The following is a 26863-nucleotide window of genomic DNA, read 5'->3' on the forward strand; positions in this document are numbered from 1 at the left end:
GGTCTTCATTGACGATTTCGGCAATATTACGGCAGCATTAATTCTGCCGGCAGTAATTCTACCCAGATTTGGCAGAAAGGTGGTAGATTTACCTCCAACTTGCCAGCTAACTCATAGTTGGGAATTGCGGTAATGCAGTGATCTCAGGAGGATAGCTCAGGGTCAACGTGCTCACCTTGGAAGCAAGACGACATGGAGCAACACAGGTTCCATCCCAGGGTCTGCACTTAGAAACCTCTGGGTATTAAGCGCATTATAAATAACCAATCATATCATATAATATTGCTGCCACATTTTACCTGTGCTGGCCAACTCATAATGAGGCCCATCTCTCATAAGTGTCTGGTTTCAGAACCACGCTGCTTACCTGCTAATCAGGGCCATCAGTTTACTTGCTGCAGTTAGCTGAAGGCCATGCACTGTGGAATCGGGTACACCTGAACACCTTGATCCCACCACACGCTGGTCATGGCCCTCAAGAATATTGCAGCATCAGGCTCAGTCACCGTCCAAACCAAGGTGGCACAGAACACTGATGTGTCAAATTCATTCCTCAGCCTGCTTACTTGCTTGGAATTTCTTCCATGTCACATTCAGGCTACCTGTAACCGCAGACAGTTCCCAAGTAGTCCACAGATCTACACACGTGCAATGACCTACTGAAAAGCTGTTAAAGCAGAAATTGACAGACACAAGTTCTAATCAAGGATGGTAGCCAGTCCGCCTTTAGAAAAATGTTGGGACAATTAAAGGAAGACAACAACATTGGACAGCCCGTTAAAACGTTAGTCCTGATTTTAGTTTTCAGTACTTTCCTAGTCTACCTTTCCCCAACTTCAGCAGAGCCAGTAATAGGCATGGTGTTGGTGCTGCCTGGAGTATTGATGATGTATAAGCGTGATGTTATTTATTTTATTTGTTTATTATTTAATTTTATATCTATTGCGCACATACAGCCCACTGTCATTGTGCCGCTGTTACAGAGGTAAGTAGGCTACTTAGTTGCAGTGGTACATACAGAGAGTATTATAGATATAACAACATTGGGTGAATTGGTTACAGTGGTACAAGAATTAGTTATAGTGGTGCATGACAAAGCTTAAGAGGTGTACGCAGTTCAATTGGTTACAGGGAGCATGAGTACGCAGGCGTGAGGCACAGAGAGGGGAGAAAGGCAGAGGTTAGTTAATCAACCAGAGTTTAGTTGATCAACAAGGTTAGGTAATCAACCTGAGTTACCTGGGGGAACCCAGACATGGACTCCCTGCTCACTGTGCTCAGAGAGGCACAGCTTCACCTCACTGATGAGGCCCAACAAGGCTGAAACACGTGTATAGGGTTGCTCTTGGTACTCTTGTTCAGAAGAGAATTGCCAGGCATTTCGGTGCTGGACTGCACATGTGGGCGGGACAAAGACCAATATGCAAATGGTATTTTCCATCTGTGAAAGGTACAGTGAGCAAAAAGCAATGGCTGCAAACTCTCAAAGTGGGAAAAAACCACAGAACAGGTGTTCCTTCTGGAGATGGGATCCTGCTACCTTTTCTGAAAATAAATAAAAATATCTTTCTGAACAACAAATCAAGAAGGCGTGGAGGGCATTTCCAAGCATGGAAAAGTTCCAAACCGATCGGGTTGTCCAGTACATACAATGACCATTTCTGTCCCTTCTTTTATTTATTTTTCCAGCAATGCTTTGAATCACTTCTTCTCCTCATGAATTTCGTTCTCTTCACCAAGAAATACTATTTTTGTACATTCCAAAACATATCTTTAATATCCTGCCATGCGGAGAGGCACTCTGAATGCCACCTGGGTCTTGGGACCCTATAACATGTAATGCGGGCACACCGATAAGAATGTACTTAATGGATCCAAGCAAGCATGATTTGCAATAGTCCATGCACCGCGAGAAATGCACAGGCCACCTCTGTGAACTTGCTGACCTGTCTACTTGTGCATGCCCTGTTCTTTGTGATTTGAGGCACATCGAAGTTGAACTAGGACTCTGGGTTGCTCTATGAACATATGGATCAATGGTGGTTCCAAATGAACTAGAAACTACGATTGTCTGCGCAAATAAATGCACTGCTGTAATTGCTAATTAATGCGAAAAACGAGCAACACATTGCACTTCCGAATAGAGGGATTAGATCTGGAGAGGGATCTGCAGAAGCGCGGTCATGGCAGTCGGATGGGGATGGAGACGGGTCAGGACCAGCCCAAAAAGAACACTCAGAGACTAGCAGGGGAATCGCAGCAAGCAGACAAGAGTAAAATGGCGGTTCTACGTTGAAATACCGAACTTAAAATAACGAGGCAGAAAAGGCAGTTTTTAGGGAGAATTTCAAAAACTCCTTTTCATATTTTAGCATTTTTAAAAAATGTGGGGGGCAACCCCCCGCATTCTCCACCCCAACACACTCCTATCCTTATTTTTGTATTTTTTCCCCACCCCCATCTAGTTTTTCCTTAATCAGCCTCGTTATTTTGTAATGCGCTTTTAGGGGGGATTACCGAAATGGCCAGGGGCATGTTACCATTTTTTCACAGCACAACATTTGATGTAAGTTGCAGTGCTCCTAATGTTAGTGCAATTGTTGACATTAATACTGTCTGCATGTGTTTGGCATTTGTTGGCACCAGCTCTAAATGATGTGATTATCTGTGGGGAATCACAGTGCTTTAAGTGTGTTGAAGCACGCTGAGGGGGAGAAGCAGACACCTGCAATGTGGTGACTTGGTACAGTCATTTCTGTCACTGGCAGAGCTCTTCCCACTTTCCAGCATTTCCACTGCTATGGTGGTCACTCTTCGTTGACTATGAGGAGGAAGGTTAGCTCAGGGGCAATACGTTTGTCTTAGAAGCAAGACAATGCAGTGCAACACAGGTTCGAATCATTATCCTTTGCTTAGAAACCACTTGTCCGTATTAAGTGTGTTATACCAGAACAATTAGAATTATAATCTCTGCTATTGGACACCATTTCAAAGAAGCATAGTGATCTCCTAGAGGCCTACTTTATTTATTTTTGAATTTGTAGATATCACCAAACCCATTGGCATCAGGGTGCTTAACTTGGGGTAGGAGGGAAAGGGGAGGGGAGGTCACAAGGCACAGTAATGGAGAACATTGTCAAGTGTCAATTGTGTAGAATGATGTCATGTCAATTGAATAAGACAGTTTTATATGTTTTCTGAATGGCCATTAAGAGGTCTCGATGCATAACTGCAGAGGTAGGATATTCCACAGTCGTGCAGCGATGGAAGGGAAGCTAGCACCGCCTGCTTTAATATGCTTGAAACGATCAGTGTATAGTCTCTGGCTGTAGAAGCATCTTGTTGGTCTTTTTGAGCTAACCATAGAAATCCTCTCCGATAGATAGGGTGGTACAGTGTTGGCAATACAGCATTGAGTGATGGAGAGTATTTTAAAGTTAATCCTTTCTCTCAGCGAGAGCTAGTGGGCTTTTCTTCTGTGGGCAGAGACATGGTTTCGTTTGGAGAGGTCCATGGCAGCACAAATGGCATTATTCTGCCTAGTCTGGAGTTTGTCCAAGTTCTGCTGAGAAGTGCCAGCAAGGAGGGAGTTGCAAACATCCAGGTGTGATCGCATCGCTGCCCTAGCAACAGCTAGTCGGTCTTGTGAAGAGACGAAGTGTTTAGATCCAGTCAGTAGTTTAGTGGTGTAAGCAGCCAAGGAGGCAATCGAGTTGACGTGGTGGGTCATGCAAAGTCTAAAGTCAAGGTAGACGCCAAGTGTTTTAATAGTCGAGGAGATCGGGATGGTGCAGGCATCAATTCTGAAGGCACTGTAGGCTGGGTTGAGCTTGGATGAGATGATCAGGATCTTGGTCCTGTCATCATTAAGGCAGATTTGGTGTTTGGCCATCCAGGTTTGGAAGCTGTCATAAATGTTGTAGACCTGGCGGGAGTCATGCTCATAGTTGTCTGGGAGAGGGATGAGAATATGAGTATCATGAGCATAGTTCGTGAATGAGATACCCAGTGAGATGACGTGATCAAAAATAGGTTTTGTATAAATATTATATATGGTGGGAGGGATGCAAGAGCCTTGAGGAATGCCACAAGGGACCTGTGTGGGGTGAGCTGATGCGCTGTCCTCATATACTCGGGCAGTTCTACCCGTGAGGAAGGAGGTGAATCATTTGGTGGCAGCAGGGGAGAAGTTGGCAGCAGTGGTGAGGTGACAGCAGAGTTTTTTGTGGTTGACAATGTCAAAAGCTGCTGACAGATTGAGAAGTAGGAGGAGGGCAAGGTTGCCTGCGTCACAAATGTAGTCCATCTGGTTTTTGAGATCCAAGAGGATGGATTCAGTGGATTGACTGCTGCTCATCACTGCTCTAATGACCTTTAATATCTCATCGCTGTCCAATGCTTCCACTTTTTCCTGATGACCTGGGTGGAAACTGACTGGCGTGGACTTTGGATTTTGTGCTGCTCCAGCTATGCTTGTATTTAGATGTGTGCAGTCCAATCCAATATTTTTAACAAGAAGGGGACCATTGTGATAGGTCTGTAATTGGTGGGAATGGTGGGATTGAGAGAGGTTTTCTTTATGCATTATGATATCCATGCTTCTTTGAGGTAAGGGGGGGGATGGAGCTGCTGGCGAATGAGGTATTGATAAAGTTAGTGATGGTGTGATGAAAGCTATGGCAAAGTCCTTGAATAGGGGGGCTGGGCATATGTTGCCTTGGCACCGGGCAGGCTTTAATGAGGCAATGAGGGAGGCAGTTTAATCCTCAGTGAATGGCAAAGAGTTAAAGGAGATGGATGAGGTTGGAGGTGGGGAGCAGAGCTTAACTCAGGTGAATGAGACTTTGTGAGGATGGATGCTATTTTGGATTCAATTTTGATTTGGAGTGTGTCTATCTTGTTGGTGACGGCATCTTGGATGCTTTGGCAGTGGTCATTATCTTTTGTGAAGTTGACTCTGGGTGAGATAGGACATTTCAGTTTGTCTAAAATTGAAAAGAGTTTTTTGACTGGGATTGGGCCTTAGAGATCCGATCTGAGAGGGAGGAAACTTTGGCTGAGTGGATGGCTTGTTTGTATTTTTGGTGAGCAGAAGGAGGTTGGATTTGTTAGTAGTTGAAGGGGAATTGACCCAAATGGTTTTGAGGGAGCATTTGTCGGCTTTCATGGCTTAGAGGTCAGGTGAAAACCAAGAATTGATGTGGGTAGAAGGTTTGGCTTTGGGTGGTTTGAGAGGCGCAAAGGCATCAAATTCGATAGGTTTGGTGGTAAACCAGCTCTTGTGAGAGTATGGTCTGCTGCAAGGATGGGCAGTAGCATCTCCTTGGTGAGGTTGCGGCTGCATCTTGTGATAGTGGGAGGGAATGGGTGATGGAGACCTGGCTGCAGGTAGTTGGCATTGAGAAGGCAATGGTGTGATGGTATGTACACAAGTCAGGGGCGATGGTTAGATTTGAGAGGTTACAGTTAATGTCCGTGAGCCAGTCCAATTATCTACCTAGCCGGGGGTGGGTTTGGACATATGTTAGGTGAATCCTAGGGTGTCTAGGGAATTGGCCAATGAGGTGGCATCTTTGTCAGAGGGGTCTTTAAGTCCCAAATTTAGGTCCAAGTGGATGTTGCTTTAATACTTATACACAGGAGCTGTGTGATGTCAGCCTCAAAGGAAGTGACCGGGCCTGGAGGTCGGTAGATGATGTGGATGGATATGGTGGATGTGGCTGAGAGAGTAAGCTTGGTGCTGAGTTGTTATCAGGATAATGGGGATATGGTGGAGAGGGGTCGGAAGGCCAGTGTGTCCTTGTGGATAAGAGTGACACGCTCCCCTTTATGAGTTAGGCGGCCACAGCATAGGATGGTGAAGCCTGCTGGATAGAAATGGTGAGTGTAGGGCCAGCGACCGGCTGTAACCAAGTTTTGGTTACTGCCATGAAGTCATGGTCCTGGTTAGTGATGAGGTTGCAAATATCTGCAGCATGAGCTACGATGGAGAGTGCGTTAATGAGTGCACCAGAAAAGGGCAGATGGGCATGGGTAGGCATTATCAATACTTTATGGGGAGTGAGAAGGGAGGTGTATCTGTGTTGGGTTTTCATGCAAAGTCGAGCGCCTCAGTTTTTGAGGGAGGGTGGGGGGTGATGAGGCATGTTAGCTGGATGTGTGCGAGAGGATAGCCTTGAGGCATGCTGGCTGTCAGTGCAAGGGTTGGTGGTGAGTAGGGCATCGGTACATGGGGTGTGCAAATCAGCCTTGGGGTTGCTGGTTAGCTTCTCTGTGGAAAGGTTGTTGAGGCTCTTGTGGGGTAGGAAGATCTGAATGTCCTGGGCGGAGTGTCCTTGTAAGTGTGTTAGAGGCGGGAGAAATGGTGTTGCTTCAATCTTCCAATTGGGGATGCAAAGGGTCTTAGAACAAATCATGAGGTCAGGAGGATATACACTCACCTCCTCACCTAGGAGCTCTAGGGAGGAGAGGAGTGCTCCAATTAGGCTAGTATGGTGAGGTGATGGATGTGCCCAGAGCGTAGTAGCTGGCAGATCTTGCTGTGCGAGTGGATTAGGGCAGGTTGTATGCAGGCAAGAGGGAATCAAGTCACGAGGTGGCTGGAGCAGGGAGTGTAGAGAGCATTTAATGTGGGAGAGTAGTGCCTGTGATGAGGCGTGACAGCATTTTGGGGGTAGGGTTGACTTGTCATCAGCGCCCCAGGCCACCCTACACATACGCAAGCATACCGCTCTATACGGACACGGAAACGTCTTGTCAGTATGGGGTCCCAGCGGCAACTGTCGCCACAGGTCCTCATTTATTGTAAAGCCACATGCGTGAGCCGAAACGAGGCTCACGCATGCACACAACGTGTGCTTACTACGCAACATCCCTCCTTTTCTTTAAACAAGAAAACAGCAAAACATTAACATTACAACAACTCAACGTGAGTTAACACAAACTGTTCTCAGCCCCTCAGGACGCGGGGTCCATGACATAGTCTCGGAATCTGGCAGGGCGTTGCCGTCCTTCTCTGCTCGGATATCTTCGACTGTCCTCTGCGGACTGCATGGGTGCTGCTTTGAACTCCCACTTCCATCCGGCGCTTCTGATGGGTGGACGATTTCTGGGTCTGCTGGCTCAGGCCTCCCTGTATTCTCTTCCGGCTGGTTGATTTCTATTTTCATGAAATAGGACACATTTCTTGTTACCATTCCTCGTTCGTTGGCCGCAGTTACCATAGATCCTTTTACATGGGTCACCCCAAAAGGCTGGGGCTCGTAAGTGAGGGACAACTTCCCTTCTGGATGTCTATTCCTCAGCAGCACTGTGTCTCCTACCACCATTTGCTTTTCCTGGAGATTCCTTCGCTCGGTTTCCTTCTTGTTTTTGGCCTGTCGCTCTTGTCTAACTCGTTGGTCATCAATTACCCCTGTTGCTCTTCCTTCCTTCTCTGGTATTAGTCCTCTGGGGCAGCGGTTAAACAAGGCCTCTGCCGGTGCGACCCCTGTGGATTGGTGTGGGGTCGTTCTATATTCTCTCAGGAACTTGAAGAGGTTCTGGTGTAGCTCCCCTCCCCCATTCATTGAAATCCTGAAGATTTTATTGAGGGTTTGCATGAACCTTTTGACCTCCCTGTTCGTTCTTGGCCAGAGCGGGGTCACCCTCCTGTGTTTGATGCCTCTTTCCTCTAGGTATGTGGCAAACTGCTGTCCCTGAAACGGCGGGCCATTGTCCGAGCATAGTTCCATCGGGAACCCACGAGTGGCAAAGATCTTTTCTAGTGCCAAAATTGTGTGGTCACATGCTGTTGATTCCACAAGCTCGACCTCAGGGGATCTGGATCACTGATCTATCACGGCCAGGAAGTACATCCCCCTTCCCGTGGACCCAAAGTCGGCACGCTTCTCTCCATGGACCTTATCGGGGGCCTCTTTCCACCGGGCTGGCTGCTTGGCAGGGTACACAGGTGAGCAAAAACTCATCTACGCGCCCCTCCATGTCAGGGAACAATACCTTCGACCTCAGTCATGCTTTTGTTTTTGCCGCTCCTTGATGCCCCTTGTGTGCTAGCTCCAACAGCCTGGTCACTAGGGCTCGCGGGATGACAATCTGTCGACCTCGAGGCAAGAGTCCATCTTCTATCACAGACAGTTCATTGTGTGCCTTCCACATAGTCTGTAGGTCTCTTTGGGCACCAGCCTCCCTTCTCGCATTGTTGGCAATCACGTCTCTCCATTCGCCACTGCTCATCGCTGCTCTAATGACTTGGAATATCTCATCGCTGTCCGATGCTTCCACTATTTCCTGATGGGACAGCGCCACCGGCATGGTGGCCTCCACAATGTCCACAATGCTGCAAACCATCTCGATGCAATCCACCACTTCAATGTTGTCTCGATCACGACCAGCCCCAGGGTGCCTGGATAAATAATCTGCCGGATTTTGGGTGCCTGGACAGTATTGCAGCCTCACTCCATACTCGATCAGGGACAACATCCATCGTTCGATTCATGACAGAGGCTTGGGCGATGCCCCGGCCATGATGGGTATGCATGGCTTGTGATTGGTGATGACGGGCCATGGGCTTGCCCAAGATGTGCAGTCTGAAGTGTTTGCACCCCCATAGTATTGCCAGGGCCTCCGTCTCAGTTTGTGAGTACCTTCTCATATGTCCTTGTGTGTCTGCTTGCAACGGTACAGCATCCAGTCTTACCGGACTGGCGTCCACAGCAATTTCCAACTCTCTGTCAGGTTTGAAGTAGGCAATTTTTTGACCAGATAGCACTGTCTTGATGTCTGTAAAAGCCTTCTGTTCTTTGGCAGTCCATGACCATGCCACATCATTCTTAGTTAGCGCCCTCAGGGGCTCTGATAGAGATGCCAGATCACGAATGAACCTCCCACAGTAGTTCAGCATGCCCAAAAAGCTTTTAATTTCTGACGGGGACTCTGGGGAGGCCGCCTCGCAAATGTCTAGCACCTTCTCCGGGTCCAGATGCCTCCTGCATGGAAGACAAAACCGAAGAACTCTATGCAGTCTTTGAAGTACTCGCACTTCTTTTTGTGTAGTGTGAGGCCTAAACGTTTTAGCCTGTCCAGTACTCGTTCTAATCTTTTCAATTGGTCAGCTTCTGAGGATGCAAAAACCAGAATGTCATCCCTCATATTTATTACCCCTTTTAGTCCCGCCAGTGCTCCACAAATGACATTTTAGAACACCTACACCACTGACGAGACTCCAAAGCTCAATCTCTTGTACTTGTATAATCCTTCATGTGTGGTGAAGGTGGTAATGTAGCGGGACTCTGGATGAAGTTCCAACTGATGATACCGCAACCTTAGATCTAACTTGGAAAACACTTTGGCCCCTTGCAGTTCACCCACAATGTCGTCCAACTTTGGTGTGAGGTGTCTTTCTCTTTTGATGGCGGCATTCGGTAGCCCCATGTCAACGCAGATGCTCACTGCTCCTGGCTGTTTGGGCTTTGGTGCCACCACAATCGGAGACAGCCATGGAGTCGAGCCTTCTACTCTTTCTATGATGAATATATCGACCAACGATTGTAGTTATTTCTCTGCGTGTGCCCTCAGATGGAACGGTATCCTCCTATGTTTCAGGGCTGTAGGTCTTACTGACCCATCAATATGCAGTCTGATCGGGTCTCCATTCAGCTTGCCTAATCCATGGAATAGGCTTTTGTTCTGGTCTAGGAGGCGGTCAACATCAGTTTGGTACACCGACATGGTGAAATGAACAATGTATAATGCTTCTGAGGCAGCACAGTTTAGTAAGGAGTGTGGGTTTACATCAGTCACAAAGAATCTGGCTTTGACTGTATTTTGTCCATGGGTGACAGGTGCTACGAAGACACCATGAACTGGCAATGGTGTATTTCCCCCAAAAGTGTATATCCGTGCTTTGGAAGGTTCAAGTACTGGAGGACCTGGGAGGGCCTCATAGTGATCAGCCGCCAGCACACAGACCGACAATCAAAACGTGCATCGGGGTGTCCACAATGTTGACTATGCATGTGGGTTGTCGTCTTTTCTTTGTCCCTGTGGCAATGTTGGAGATGAAAAAGACCTCTTCCTCATCCTCCTCTTCCTCTGCAATGTCCAATTCCTGCACCCCTTGTTCGATAGCTGCCACATTCCTGAACTTTCTGGCGTTACCCCCACTCACTCTTGCTGGTCCTCTATATGTGGTCACCGGAGCAGCCGCTCTACACACCCTTGCTTAATGTACGGGCGTGCTGCATCTGCCGCACACTCTCGCCTTTGCCGGGCATTCGCCTGCGTGAGGCAGATCGTACCCACAGTATTGGCAGTACTGCGGGCTAAAAAAGGTCGGAGGGCCCTCTGTTCTTTTCTGGCCCCATCGTGACTTCGCCGGTGTAGGCTGACCAACGGCAAAAGCTTCTTCGCTCCTACCTGGGTGCACCGCAGCGTCCATCTTGGCTCCCCTGCTCTCAGCCAGCTCATAGGCCCGCTCACTGTCCAGAATCTGTGCTAGGGTCAGGCCGGGTTCTGGGAGGACCTGTCTCCTTAGTTTCCCGGGACTGAAACCTTGGATTAATTGATTCTGCACCATTTCTTCTTCATTCACCCACCTCCAGGTGCTGGCCAGGTGCCTCAGTCTCACGCAGAATTGGTCTAGGGACTCCTCTGCCAGCTGTTTCTCGGCACACATGACTAATCTGTCAAAGTCCACGTTCGCCATGGGGAGGAAGTGGCTCTGGAGGGTCTGTTTGACAGCCGCATAGGTGGTTGCCTGTAGGTTTAACGAGTCGAAAATTCGGTGCACCTCCGTCCCGGGTGAGTATAACAATTTGGCTACTTTTGCATTGTCCTCCGTCTCCTCTGTGGCTCTGAAGAACATTTTGAGCTTTTTCACCCACAGTAACCATTTTGGTCTAAGTTTAGAGGGGGGCCCGATGTGTCAAACTCTGGCATGGGCGCCAAAGTACCTTGTTGCCTGCGTGGCACTGGCACCGGTGCAACATCTGTGTCATCCTGTTCACCCATTTAAGCAGACCGCACCAGCACCACATGTAGTTTCAAGAGGCCGAAGTCTGTCAATTCCCAAATCTGTCAGGGGTCCCGACTCACTCTGTGATGACTTGTGCAGCTTCTTCACTGGGTGTGCTCCTCCCCGGAGGCAATGCCTTCCCATTTATAGGGTGTGTTACCACTGACTTTCTACACATCTGTCCTGAGGCAGGCTGTCTTTGTCCAGTTGATCCTTGTGGCATTCACCCTTTAAACAGGAGGATTTACAGGTTGCAGGGCCAGCTAGCACACGTGGGGTGTCCACATACAACACTGTCAAAATGTCCAAGACACGCCCATCGGGTGACCGTCAGCCTTGTGGGTTCCAAAACCTGATTCCTTGTGGATTACGAACGGCGCACAAGCACCTTTTAGGGCCACAACCGTCGCAATTAGGAAGTTAAGATGGCTGCCAACTCGCAGTGTCAGATTCGTTGATGCGTAGCGTGTCAGAATGCTTCCTCCGACTAGTGAACGTCTTTAGAATGCCTCGCATATGCACACGCAGCACTTCCTCGTCACCAGTGTTGACTTGTCATCAGCGCCCCGGCCGCCCCACACATAACCTAGCATACCGCTCAGTAAAACACGGACACGTCTTGTCAGTATGGGGTCCCAGCGGTACGAGATGAAACGAGGCTCAAGCATGCGCACAACGTATGCGTACTACGCAACAGGTATGAGGCAAGTAGCATCAGTATGAGGAGGCTTCTGTGAAGGTGGTGGATCAGCTTCAATATTGGGAGCAAGCCTGGCATTAAATACAGCCCTGAATACGGGCTGTACCGCAGTTGCGGGGTCCATATAGAGAGCAGGCAATGTGGGTACGGGCCTTACCACAATCGCGGGGGCCAGATGGAGTTTAGGCAATGTAGGTGCAGGCGTTACCACAATCGTGGGGGCCAGAAAGGTAGTGGGAGTGGGTAAAGCATACAAGTAAGGCTTATTACATGTTTTGGGAAGGGGTGCTGGAGAGATGTAGTGCTACATAGCGGTTGCTCAGGATAGGGTAAAGATGGATTGGCACAGGGATATAGAGAGATCAGGGCATCTATGCAAGAGACATTGCTACTAGAGATTAGATGTGCACTGTCAGAGGAAACAATAATGCCATTGTAGGCATAACGTGATTAGCCCTAGCCCTGGGAGGGAAAGCTTCAGCTGCATGGAGTTACAGTTGCTTGTGCATGAGGTTGGAGAGGTAACTCTAGCAGCAAGTAAAAGGAAAACGAGGAAGAGACGCTTCAGGAGCTTCCGTTGGGATTGCAACAGCACAGTAAACACAACTCCATGAGGCGTTAGTTTGAACATATGTAGCTTTGAGAAAAACATGAAGAGGGATGAAGGGGAACTGCATCATCACAGAGAAAACAACACCATCAGTATGAAGCTTAGACTGCGGCAGCCCATAGAAAACGAGAGCCAGGAAAAAGGGCGGGAACTGCAGCGACTTGGATATAGCAGCCATGAGAAATTATACAGAGAACTGCCGCCAGGAAACGGCTTACAACAAGGAGGGAGTGACGCTTGATAGGGCCTGCTGTCGCATTATATAGCAGACTGACTGTGTTGCAAAGGTGACTGAAGTAGCAGCTGAGAGATGAGGACGGGGAGCTGGAAGGGGATCAGAGAGAGCAGACACACGAGGTTGAAGAGGAGACTGCAGCAGCACTGAGAATAGAGAGCACGGATCTGGAGTGGAAATATGGCATTGTGGAGCTTAAAGCCAAATGGAGCTGAAGAGAAGACTGCAGCAATACGGGTGGATTAGCCACAGGAAATGGAGGCAGAGGAGAAAGAGGGGAGTCGACGAATTATTGCGGCTAGGAGGGGCAGGGTCGGACTGGGGCATAAAATTGTCTTGACATCAATTAAAAAGTAGCCCACATTTGCAAATGACAATTCATTCCTTTTGTGACAGACTGTTTGAGTAGTACCCAAGAGGGAGTTTTTGGATTAAAAAGTGATGCAAATTGTGTATTTTTAAAGAATATTTATTCAGTAACAATGGTCATAGCTACAATATCAGGTAATATTGTCCGCATATATAATGTTGTCATACATATAGTCGCCGGGGAAACGGCATGGCCAACATAATTTATGGGGACAATATATCGGGTAAATGGGAGCAGGGGATGCGGGGGTTTTGCCCGCTCCCTTTAAACAAATTGGTGGTTGCGGGGGTGTCCCCCACAGTTCCATATGATAATATTGCTGAAAAAAACCTGCAGCAATTTTGCTGGGATATTATCACATGGAACCCACAACTACTAGCCACGTGGTGAAGTAACTCCTCAAACTGCCCCACATTGGCAAAAAAAGGAGCCCACTTTGACCAAAAAAACTGCCACACCCTAGCATTTTGCATTTTGGCTTCGGCATTGCCCTATGGCCCTATAGGCCATTCCGAGCCTGAGGTGGGGTAATACTACTTTAGTAGCAGAGAGAAATAGCAGCATTCACTGTCATTGGGATCAGCGAGAGCCACGATGCAGAGATCATTTCAGGAGCATGGAGACAGCAGTCAGGAAATGATGGAGAGGAAGCTATGTCAGAATAGACATAGCGCCAGAGGGAGCTGCCAGGCGAGAAAAACACAGAAGCACTGACAACCCTTCTCAAAATGCTGTTTTCAATGCATCAGATAATGCGATGCCCATGCACATTTTGCACCTGCTGGCTTTACCTAATGAACACATCATGCAACCCGAGCATATCTGCAGGTGCATGGAGGCTCTCTGAGATGTACTTTAGTAAACCTTTTGGAACTGGAGCAAATCTCTAGATGCTGGAGGCATCTCGGGATTTGCTCCAGGGCAGCCCTTTGTGAATGTGGCTCGGGTATACGTAATGCTATGCTCTGTTTCTTTTCAACCTTCCGGAGACTGGGTCAGAAAATGTCCTGTCATCCTCTAGCCTGAGCCGACGAATCCAAATATTAAGAATTTACTCAGAAGCAAAACGAGATTGCATGCTACAAACCAGCTCGAAGCTAAATGCAGCAAAAATCCCCAAAACGTAGCAGCTCGGGCATGCAATGTTAGGATGGCAAAGTGCTCTGCTAGACGACATCACACCGCTAACCCCATTAGTGTATGTCAGTAAAACAGAATATCGCCCGTAGCTCCCAATGCCTGCTTTACATGCTGTTAAGAAGGTGATCCATCTTACTTTCTCTTGAAGAGTTTGCCTTTCTTTCTGGCTGTCCTCTAATTGTGCCTGTAGGTCCCGGATCTGATTGATGTCATTTGCAGACTAGTGGAGAATAAAACAGGAAATATTTACTATTCCAGTTATTAATATCAAAGTTCACTTGTAAAGCGTCTGCATTTACATTAAAAAATGGAGAAAAAAACGATTTTAAAATTAAAAACCATCATCAATCAATCGAAACATGTGAGTGTAATCAGTTACATAAAGTGTGGTAAAATAGAAAATCGAACACCCGCTTGTATTACCGCATCCCAGCTCTCACATCGTTATCTCCATACTTCACATTCCAAACCACAGCCTGACAGGAACGATTTAATCATAATGCATTCCAACTTAATATAAGTGAGTCAGAATCTTGGGTCCCATTGTGCAATATACTTTATCTGACACGGCACACCAAACAGCAATACATTCCTCCTGTGTCATTTGTCATATTCTCCTGATTGGCTACGTCCGCTGGTGTAGCAGTGTGAGTGCGTAAGAGAGAAGGTGTGTGGGTGAGTGACTGGTGGGTGAATGTTTATGAATGTGTGTGTTTGTGTGTGTGTCTGTGTGTGAGAGAGTGTTGTGAATGTTATGGGTGGGTGCCTGGGTGGGTGCCTGGGTGGAGAATGCAGTGTGAGTGAATGTGAAAGAAGATGTATGAATGGGTGACTTGTGGGTAAAAGTGGATGGATGTGGTGGTGTGTGTGTGCAAGGCTCTGGGAGGCCGGGGATTGCTAGAGCATTTTTGACATTTCTTTAAGTGACATGGCATATTTTATTGGTAATTTTGGACAAAGGCAACCTCAGGATTGTTAGTACGTGACTAGACTGGCATTTTGGCACAGGCAGTCTAGCCATGGCTTATTGTGGCATAACTTTTCTTTACTGAGCATCTATGATACACAAAGCCCACAAGGGTGTAAGGGTGTGGGGTATTGCCTTCAGTCCCTGGAGGGACGCGATCTTCTGCTGTGCTGGAGTGTTAAGCCACGGCCCCGACATAAACCCAGCACCAGGGCGCACCTGGGTGTGAGTGTGCGGCGTGTTTCAAACTGCAGGGGTGCTCCACGCAAGCAGGGGGCGAGGCCCTGAGTATTGGAGCTGGATTACGCAGTTTGCCAGGTATGACTGATAGTGGGACGAGACAAGGTGAGAGTTGGGCTGAGGATCACGGACTGCTGTGGTGGGTGTCTGATTAGCCCCTGAGTATCGACCTGTTGCCATTTCAGACCCTTCTGGACTATTTTTGCTGGAGGCATTGGAGTCCTCACCTATCTCCCCTTTTCCCCCACTTCTCTTTTGTAATCAGTCTGTTTTCCAGACCACCGCCCAAGACAACCCATAATCCAAGTCTGATCATAAGATCTTAGTGGTGAGAAGGAAACAGGACGGGGGCTCTCAGTACAGGGAACGTGCACTGTTACCAATTCTGTTCCTGGGAAAGGCACTGGGGGAAACACAGCTGCACCCTCAACATTTTTGGTGGTGCGGTCCCCAATAAATCCTCTCTTGGGGTTTATCCAAGATGTGCCTGGCAAAGTAGCAGCTGCTTCTGGTTCACATCACGGGGGGAGCGGCACAATGTATTCTGCCCACTTAAAGATATGGAGGAAACCCTCTGGTTGGAATACAGGGGGAACCAGTTAACAAAGAGAGCTTGGCTATCATCCGAGCATGGTCACTGTCACTGTTGAAGCATCTGCTGGTGGGAATGACTCTTCAGTACCAAGCTCTGTGGAAAACTCCTTCAACATTGACCCTACTTTTTTCCCCCTAATGCGCCCACTTGCCATTGTACACCCGAGTTGATTGATCTGACCAACCCTGAGTTGCAGAATCTGATAACACTAGTGGCAGATGATGTCACATCAGCCCCCAATGCTGGATATCCCTACCACGGGGGTGTCATTCAAGCCTCCTTCTGTGTATACGTCCTTGGCACCTGATTCCCTGACTATGCCTCATTCCTCCATGGTCTACCACCTGCCTACTTCTGCACCATGCCCCCCTGTGGGGTGAGGAGACAGCCCCAGAGTGACAGCGATGGAGATGCCATGATAGGCCCTATTGTGAGATTGAATTTGGCCAATGTAGAGTCTCATCGAAATATAAAAGCCAGTACAAAACTGTGATTTCCAACATGAGGCCTAGTGAATGAGCGAGAATGGGCCTCACTCACCTTAATCAAAATGGAAAGGCATTCAGCTGAAGGAGATTGTGACTCAGAATGGTAATATTGGTAATGATGCCCAATGAATGTGAAAAGACATGGAGTAATGCAGATGCTGACTTCAATTAAACTGAGAAAAGACCCCTTTTGACAGATTCAAAACTGCAGCAGTACACATGGGAAAAGATACATTGAAATGCTGTGCCTTTGAAAAATAAAAAGAAGGAATTGTGCCTCGAATTTAAAAAGTGAAGCCAACTGACACATTTCAGAGAAAGACACTTTTCACAAATAAAGCTAAAAGGCCCACTTGTTGGATTTTCTATGTAACTGTGGCTATGTGTGAATAATATCTAAAGTGAACTTATATCTGTCCAAACTGTAGGCAGAGAAAGATTCTAATATAAAGAACATGCCCAGATATAATGCTAAATGCTAAATGTTACATGTAAGAACATCTTGTTGATGTAAAGCTGTATTTTCTGAAGTAGGGATGCAGATGGTGTTTTCCCCACTGAACTTAAAGGTCTGTGTCTTTGAAACTTTGAACTCAAGACCTGGGCTGTGCCCCCTGGAAAAGCAGGCCTGGTTCTGTTTGGAATTCACAGAAATAACTGAGAATTAGATCAAAATTGTGGGAGATGAAATAACACGGCTAGCAGATATGACATTTAAGGTCAGGTCTCCCCATTAGCTGTGCATTAGTGGCCAACAGAAATGACCTTTTCATGGATGACTTGACCACAAGAAATGACTTCATAGCCATTAATGGATCATCAAACATTGTGTATGAAACATACCTTGCTGATAAGCAGATGCTCGTGTCAGGTCACAAGAGCAGAAATTAATCTTAAAAAAAGGTGGGGCTGTGTAAAGATGAGGGACACATGTGATGACTTGCCATGTGATTAACATTGGGCCATCTTTTCTTTAAATACAAGAATATCATATGTCCCTGTGAGATTAACCCAACTCATATAAAAGAGGATAGGAAGCCTGTCGGTATCATGTAATATGAATCCTGTATTATGTATACAAGTTGAGTTATAAAGACAATTATGATTCCAGCCTTCTCATAATTCTGAGGGAATGGAAAGTTGGTGTGGTGATAGGTTATGGAAGTAAGGTTTGAATCATGAAGGGTCAGAGTTATTACTATTTCGGCTCAGGAGTAAATGGATAAAAATGATGCTCCTCCCAGGAAGGGCGTGCTGAGATATGATTAGTATTTTCTGACTTGCCATCAAATATATAGCTCAAATATATATATGTGCCTGCAATTATCTTAAAAATTAGGGTAGCTGCCATGTTGTTAGATTTTTAAGGACAATGTAAAAGTTAAACCCACTTGTCATTTTGGGATGATTAATCTTTTTTCTCCCTCAGCCTCCATCATCCAAACCCCCAACTCATTGTCCTAACAGCAGGCAGTGGGCAACTTGGGGGAAGGAGAGAGCTGGCCAATCCACAGCGTGAGAATTATGATAATAATGGAGTGTCACCAGCCATATAAGAGATGAGTTTTCAATCAGAGAGGGCTTTTTATTTGACCCTTTGACTCTTGGGACATTTCTTTGGACTTTTGATTGTTCCCTTGACTTTCCCACTCTATTGCTGGAAATAATCTTCTTCTGGACACTTGCAAGGAACAACTGGCTGAGAGTCAGGGAGAGCTACCAAGGCCTTAAACATTGCATGGGAGACAGAGACTGGGACATCTAGAAGCTAGCTGGGCCTGCCATTTGAGGAGCCAAAAGACAACTGAGTGCCGGGGACTACGGTTGACTGAAGCCTTTGACCACATAAGTGCTGTCCTCAGAGGAGCCCTACTGTTTTCCTGCATGCCCCATAACCAAGGTCTTGCATGTAATTAGATGAATCAAAATGCCAACAAAAGTGTGGGGGAGGGGGGTTCTACCAGACTTAATCTCCATCTTGCATACCGGGTAGGGGATTTGAACCGGATAGACCCTTGGCACATTTGATTAAATTTAACTCAAATTAAATCCACTTTGAAACTAACAAAGTTCATGCCCAGTGTGTTAGAGCCAGTATAGACAATAAAGTACTTAGGTGACTCTACCATTCAGAAACCCCTGTCTTCTGTACAGAAGTGGGGTGTCCATAATCCCCAAATAAGTAACCCTAAAACTCTGCCAATCAAGTAAATGTAGAGAGTGCAAAACACAATATCCCATTTATTTACTTGCATCCAAAATCCGTATCCCAAGGCCCTGCATAGCCCAAAACAATGTTCCCATTGAATTCCTTTCCTAAACTTTGCCTTTCAAATAAAAAGCACAAACATTTTTTTCCATTGTGTCTTTCCCAAACACTGCCTTTTTAAATAAAAGGCTAAAACGATGTTGCTACTGAATTCCCACGCCCTGTACCTTGTTTTCAAATTGAGGGGTCATATGTAATTGATGCCTTGGGTTGTGGGTTGCTGAGAGAGAAGAGCATTCTGATAGCCCAAGCAATCACTGGGGGTTGTTTCAAATGTCCTAATTGTTAATGTGCAAGAAATCCTGAGTCTGTTTTGATGGAAAGTCTTTACATTTCACCTGTGTGTTGTAGCATCTGCAATTCCATTAGAAATATGAGTCAGTCAATTGGTGCAAGTCATTTGAGATTGTGATATTGGCCCTCATTACGATACTGGCGCTAAACCATGGCGCTATTAGCACCATGGTTGGTGCCGGTATCGTAACGTGTCCACCAATGTTCAATGGGGAATTACCACCCCATTCCAAGGTTGGCGGGGCGGTAATTCCCCATTGAACATTGGCCCTTCCCCATTCCCATTTTTTCCCCATAGGGCTCAATGGGACTGGGGAAGGCGGTAAGTACGGTACCGCAAATTGCGGTACCGTACTTACCTCGAGTGTCCCTTTGCGGGTCCCTACTTTAACGGCTGGTCTAGACCAGCCGTTCAGGTCGAGTCCCACAAAGGGACCTCGTAGTAAGGCGCTAAGTGTTTAACGGCGCTACAGCCTTTTACGGCGCTGTTAAACACTTAGCGCCAGGGTCCTAATGAGGGCCATTGTGTTGTGCCACAGTGTTGGTGGCTGATGTTTTATTATTCTTTGTCAATATATATCCTTACTATACACCATCCTGGGACCTAGCACATTGGAGGTACAGAGGGTGGTGTTAGATAGTTTGGAGGCCTCACTAAAACTTGAATCTGTATAAGCACTTTGGGTGCATGCCACCTTGCTTGGGGGGGGTAAAGGAACTCCATGAGTTGAGTTTGACTGCCTAATAAATCGTGACACCCCAGACCCAATGGACACGGAGCGTGTTGATTCTATTGAAGATAAGCCCTCCTCTAATCTCGCCTGTAGTACCTGGAGTGAGAACATATTTTCTACGCTAGTTCCTTCCTCCGCTTAACTCAATTTAGGGCCTTGAAGTCGACAACCCAAGCTACTCAACTGCCCACCACCGATCTATTGCCTAAGGGGGGCTGCACTGCATTTCATTGTGTATGGGTGCTCTTGGAACTGGCAGTAATAAAAAATCTGCTGGTAGCTTTGTTAGACTCCCCGGGGAGGGCAGGAGCAAGACCATATATGGAGTTTTCCAGTGCCCTACTTGACACCATCGACTTCATAATCCACCCTTGGGACGCCACACCAAATCAGACACCTCTGGCCCATTGAGTATTGAAGAGAAGGACGGCCGCCACATTCCTGGCCCTGCAAGGCTGCCCACAGCCACTGTTCCCTGTGTCCCTTATGAGCCCATCGTCTACTCCCATACGAGGCAGGTTCAGGTGGAGTAGCCATCACTTCATAACAGGCCCAGGGACCTTGGTAAGTCCCATGTTTGTCATGTAAGGTCTATTGTGTTCGAGGGCACTGATCCAACCACACAGGGACCTCAGCGTTCCACTGTGAAGGAAATTAGAGGACGCTGGCATCGCTTGAACGGGAACCTGTCTAAGTGCCATGACTATGGGGGTGGGGGAGTGCAACAGTTTTTCTTCATCAGGTACCCACATTTGCAGCTGAAAAGCGAGAACAGAGGGATGCTTTAACAAAAAAATGTATTCATTGGCTTTGTACTATTGGGCATTGTCCCATCATGTCCAGAGAGGCCATGGTGGGTTGCCACAGAATGCTTAGCGAAGGCGATAATCCCAATTATTCAGTTAAATTGTTTTTTTGCGTCCAAAGGATGGCTGCGGGCGTCCTCAGTAAATCTGGTCATCATGTCCGGATAACCAACAGTGGAATTACAGTGAGCCCGTACCCTTATGCAGGATATGTAGTCTCATCCAGCATTACTTTAACCAAGATCTCCTCATCTGGCACAAACCTCATGCCTTGGGGCGTAGGCTAACTGGGAATTATTGTGGCGCATGGGCATATGGAGTTGTGCACTGTGCCATGTTCTTAATTTAAGGCCCTCATTGATCCATAGATTGATTGTGCTCTATTGGTGTGCATGTAGCCAATAGCGTTTTCTCCATGCTCTGTTTCTCCCACATGATGTGTTTTGGAAACTTAATTTCATGTTTTGCGTTAGGATGGCCGAATAAAGTTATTTGATGATGATAAATCAAGTGTGATGAGTGTTCTTACGTTTCTAGACTGGCCTACTTTGGAAAGAGTTTGGACATGTTTTCTTATTGTGGCATTGCACTTTTAATGGCCAATCCAACAGGAGTATGATTTTAAATAGCGGTACTGGCATATAATGGCAGCTGTTTTATGCGCAAAGTGAACATGAGTATTTTCTCAAATGGGAATACTGACATATATTGGTGGAGCCAGCATGGAAATGTATGGGCACAGACAGCATGAACATGTTTTTTTTATACTGACATATATTGCAGGGAAAGGCATGCCAATGCATTAGGAAATGCTCCTGTAAACTTTTGGGGACTTGCATCTATTGAATTATTTCATGAGTTACTCTATAAAACTGATTGCAAACGGACTGATCTTTTACCCAATATTTCACAGAAAGGGTGCTGTATAGTGCACTATTTGAACCCATTAATCAAAAGATTTTCTCTGTTTTCATTGGTTCGGGCTCCCTTGCTAAGCTTGGTCACTCTTGCATACTTATGCCAAATATTTACACCCTCCAATAAAACAACTCACCAGCCATCTCTGGTGGGTGGTATATTTGAGGACCAGGCATTGCTCTCTACTTTCTACACTAGGTGAAACATTTAAGCTTTAATTAAAAAAAATATATACTTACATGTTTCACCTGGAGGAGTGCGTGCCCCTACAGTGGCATGATCATCGTGGACATTGCGCACACATAGTAGTCCAGGCCGGCCCAGAGTGCGGCATACCCCTTGCATTAGAGAGCTTGGTGGGGGGCCCTCAGCATGGCTCACAGGGGCCCCCGCAAATATTGGGCTACGCTACTGGGTATATCAATGGCCTCCTCTTGGTCTCTGGTCCTCATTGACAGTCAGACACATTTATTATCATTGGCGCCAAATCTAGTGCCCCTCCCACAACCCTATTTTTAATTGCAGTATGGGCAACAGAGCACCAGTCACACTGTGGAATGTGCTGGTTGTGCTGCACCCTAGCAACCATGCTAGGGCGTCATAGCTGTGTCGTCTTTCTCCCGTAATTCACTTCACAATCGTGTGCCACCTTGAATATGTCACACCTCTACAAAATCAGTAGCATTTGCTGCAGAGAGGAGCCCGTTTCGTTTTACTGACTTGAATCGCCCCATGCTTCTTTTTCCCTTACCATTCTGTCTTGCCTGCTGCTTTTGAAAATGAAGGTTGAAGGTGCTATGGGATGAGGGCAATGGGGGCAATGGGGGCAAGAATAAAGAGTGGCGATGCATGCCACTGAGGCATGCCACTGAGGCCCTTGTGAATGTACAAGGTTAAAACAATGACTGTAGACTGATTTCCCCCATCCTGCAAGGAAGCCTGCAATTACTTCCGTGAAAAGCAAGCCTCCCCTGCGGGTACCCTACTGTGCAGCGGGACATGGGCAGAAGTAGTAGATGGCACAATGTTGAATGTTTTAAAAATGGAGACATTTGTATTTTTAAAAGGCCTCTGTGGACCTCAGATGACTGATTTGACTATCCACTGTAAAGGCCTGTGGACGTATATTTCTTTTTCTGCCATACATATGTCACAATAACATCATGGTTCACTAAAGCTGTGTGACAGATGGAACCCACATGTAAGCACTGTAATAACAGAGGTCATCTTTGCCCACTTGAATACAGGAAACAAATTGCTCCAGCTCATGCCACTGGAACATATTCATATAATGAAAGCTATACAGAGGTAGAGGTGGTGAGCATCAAATTCAGATTGGGGCGTTCCATTCTGACAAGTCGGGGTCCCCATTAGCCACGCGCAGCGTAAGAACAAAGATCGCAACGAGAGATGCTGTCCCTTTTAAGGCAGTGCTTCCCCATTGCTTGTGCAGCACCATTCAGGCCCCTGTAACCAAAGCACAGCTTGCCTGCATAGCGGCCGCACACATGTGCCGCACCACCAGGGATAGGAAGACCAGCTAAAGTTTGTTTTCATTTTTAGGTCTGGCTAGAGAGAGCAGTAGCTGTGGGGCTTAAGTGTCAATCAGCTCAGGTAGAGGCAGAACGAATATTTCGTGGTGAATGCACTGCTGTGGTGGCAGCCATTTTGTAGTATCCAGTGCAGCCGTTTAAGTTGGGCAATTTTTCCGTTAGGAGCTCATTTTGTTTCGATGTTGCATGGTAAATTGATATGTTTTCCACTTTTGTACTACACTACTTTGTACAAGTTATTTAGGTTGTGATGCCTTTGGCTACGTCTGATTGTGTGATTATGAAACATGGCTATTATGTGTATAGATACATGTGAACCTTTTGGATGCTCCCAATCGATTATTGCCTCCATTACATTAGCTTGTTCTTGCAAATGCAGAAGGCAACATTTTCTTAAATTTTTTTATTGTAAAGCCTCCACAGACCAAGAACATCTTACCTTTAGATTTATAAAGCAAGATCAATTGTTTCGCCAATACTAGTAAACAACTAGACATCGGCTGTTGTAATCCAGCCATGAATGTCAGTGTCAAAGGGATTTCCATTTTGTTTCTTTTGTTTGTTTAGGGTTGTACACGCCATGCAAAGTGAACCTTGAGTGAGTCGCCAATGCCCCATCACCTTCTCCATGTCGCCATATTGAATGGGAAACCTTTGTACTCTGGATGAATGTTAGTGACACGTACACGGGTAAGACAACAAGAGTCTGCTGGAAGAAACGTATTCTGTGAGCACAATTCAGGCCACAAACAATGCAGCTCAGTGGGAGAGAAGCCGGAAATGTGGGACTGTCAATCAATTTCAATATTCAAAAATACAAAAATAAATAATGAATTAGGGATGCAAGGATTGGATTGGTTAGATCTGAGCGCATGTGTCAGCTATGTGGTGATAATGTGATGGAGTTTCTGGAACATATTCTGACACATTGTAAGCGTCTAAACTTGATCAGATATAAATATGTCAAGTCATAAGAACACATTTCATGGTGCTGATTGGTAAATGTTTTACGTGGAAATGGTGCATTGAAGGTAACTTTTTGTATTTTATGGTGAAATTGTATTCAAAATGTATAGACATTTTAGATGAATTATCATAGAGAGTACTAAGTGAATGATTTTGAGGGGCTTATTCGTTTTTATTAATTTTATTTTATGTATGTTCATCTATTTGATATACGTTTTAAAATCTATGCACCCGATGAAGTTTATCATGTAATACACCCCAGTGTGGAAAATGGGTATTGGTGTGTTGTGTATACAAAACCAGTTTGGCTACGCGTATATTAAATAAATAAATAAATAATAAATAATTGAACAGTGTTGGCTGCCAGAACAGTACTCAAAATAATGGGTGTAAAAGAACATCACTCCAACCGGATGTGTTGCTGCGAAACTAGCACTCGTTATCCCGTGTTGCTCATCAATACATGTAAGGTTAAGCATGGCCTGTCAATGTCACTATATGTTGGTCTATCGCCACTGTTTTCTGGTATTAATAACGCGTTCATACACTTTGAGAGCCTGTGCCTTCAGAATATATAGCAGTGAAAAAGCTATACCCATCTATATGAACATAAGGAGCTTACCGCACACCATGGAACACATTTGACAGAGCTATGCTATTGTACCAGCACTTGCCTGTCGCCTACGCGAGGCTCGGTTATAACATCTCTTTCACACGAGTCACTTAGATGCCTCACCTGGGCAATGAGGGCCTTGTGCTTCTTCATGAGCTCATTGAGGTCCTCCTGGTCCTCATCTGTTCGCTTCAGAAGGTCGCATTTCTCATGCTGCATTTGGTACAACTGCTCCTCCACCTAATGCAGAACAAACCATAGAGAGATGAGTGCATAGAACATACCCATTGGTAACCTGCATGCACTAATGGTAGCATTCCCATTGAATTCATACATATCAGGGCTGTGGCAAAACACATGACTCAGACCTGCCCAGTCAACAGCAAAGTGACCCACACAATTAAGAAAACCAGATTTTTTTTTTTTTATTTTTTTTTTTTTTAGAAAGTCAGAAAATACAAATCAATTGCACTTGAACATTTTCTTTGATATCCTGGTAATGTAACTTGTAACATTGCTTCAGTCTTCTGTGGTTTGACAAGTGCATCCATAATTCAGCCCATCAATCCATTCATGCTAATGCCAAGTTTACATTCAAAGTTCTGTAGGGTTTTTTTAAGTTTGTACATGCGGTTAAAAATATGAGCTGACATAGTGAGTATGTCCCGAAGGAGTCACATTCATTAGGGGGAATGATCATAGAACATGATCTTGTTGGTGTGCTGGGACAAAAAATGCCCCGCAAATAAAAGGAAACACATTAAAAACATCAGCCATCAAACATTACTTTTCTTGGAAAAAATCTTTGCATGGTACCTTGAACGTACATTTTGGGAAAATGTTTCTGAAATAGTCAATTTTTAAAGGGCACTGGACAAGTAACATTGGTTTAAAGAATGATAAGTGGCCTACTTTTGCCCAGAGGACTGGCACACCCTTGTCTATTGGACCAGCACGTCAGTGATTGCCGTATAACGAATCTTTCAGTCATATTTCAAAAGCAGTCATCTGAGAGTTCATGGTTTAATTGGGGCTGTTGTTTGACATTTACCTATTTTATGTCCATGCCCTGCTATTGCACATGGTCATTCCCAGCCACTACCTGCCCCTCTCAGTCCAAAACACACATGTTCCGTGCACTGATGTTCTGGTAATTCAAGGATTAACACCGCTAACAGTTGTAGCCTGTATTTAGATATCAGATAGGGATTTGCCAAGCACTGCTATCGTGTGTCCATGTACTCACACCAGTTATGTTATCTGTTTCCATGTAATTCCTATTTAATACCAATGTGACAGTGCCTGGCAAATAGTCTTTGCTTTGGCAATGCTTGTTTTTGAGTGTAGTTATATGCGAGTGACGGTTGATTAAGAGAAAGGGCATGGAAAGAAGATGTGTTCTGTCCATAGGTTCACCCTTGGAGCAGCCTATAACCTCACATTGATGCAATGTGAGCCTATACCCATCTTTATTTTATTAGCAGGGTGAGTCACTTCTCCAAGCAATGATTTGTGATTAGATCTCTTTCTTCAGCTGGGGCCTTCTTCTGGAACAGCCTCCCGGCCTCTCTGAAACTTGAGGAGAACCATCTTCGGTTCCAGAAACACCTCAAGACCTTCCTCTTTGCTTCTGCTTTCGCTCGTCCTCTCCCCTGCTGATCTTTCTGCTTCAGCACTAGGTACCTGGTTACCCTCTGATTGGGGCCCAGATCCCTGCCCACCGAGCCACACACCCGCACTGCCTCCTGGGAACTCTTGCACTTGGGTCTGTATCTGCTAACCTACAGTCCCCTTCCTGAAGCTTAAATTGAGACAGCTGGAAGCCAAAACTATATGTAATATATATATATATATATATATATATATATATATATATATATATATATATATATATATATACATACATACATATATATATATATATATATATTATATATATATATATATATATATATATATATATATATACATATATATATATATATATATATATATATATATATATATATATATATATATATATATATGTATCCAACATGGTTTGAACACGGACAAAGAAATGTATATTTTTTTTTATCTAGAGTTGTATTTAGGATCGGTCATGTGTGACCGACCAATGAACCATGAACCATTTGCAATCCATTGATTTAGTTTGGCCTTGTTGAGATCCATCCAACTATTAACATGGGTCTATTTGTGACGCATCGGGGGTCATTACGACCTGGGCGCAAAGGGATCCCTTTGCGCTCTATTCCGAGGTCCCTTTGTGGGTCCCTCCCTTAACGCATGTGGGATGTTTTTACCCATACATCCGAGCCCTACCTCAAAAACTGTACAGTACTGACATGGAA

At 45.7% G+C, this 26863-nt stretch overlaps 1 protein-coding gene across 1 annotated transcript in view; it reads right to left on the minus strand.

The window, feature by feature from the left end:
• The window catches only part of MYO18B (myosin XVIIIB), a 1784667-nt gene that overhangs the window by 362722 nt on the left and 1395082 nt on the right, over window positions 1–26863 (minus strand). The window contains exons 36-37 of the mRNA XM_069620271.1: window positions 24636–24752; window positions 14206–14289 (exon numbers count right to left, since the gene is read on the minus strand). Of these exons, the coding sequence (XP_069476372.1) occupies window positions 14206–14289; window positions 24636–24752 (201 nt within the window). The remainder of the gene's footprint in view (window positions 1–14205; window positions 14290–24635; window positions 24753–26863) is intronic.

This window comes from Ambystoma mexicanum, chromosome 10 (genome assembly GCF_040938575.1).
Source record: "Ambystoma mexicanum isolate Mex_15411 chromosome 10, UKY_AmexF1_1, whole genome shotgun sequence".
Classification (NCBI taxonomy): domain Eukaryota; kingdom Metazoa; phylum Chordata; class Amphibia; order Caudata; family Ambystomatidae; genus Ambystoma; species Ambystoma mexicanum.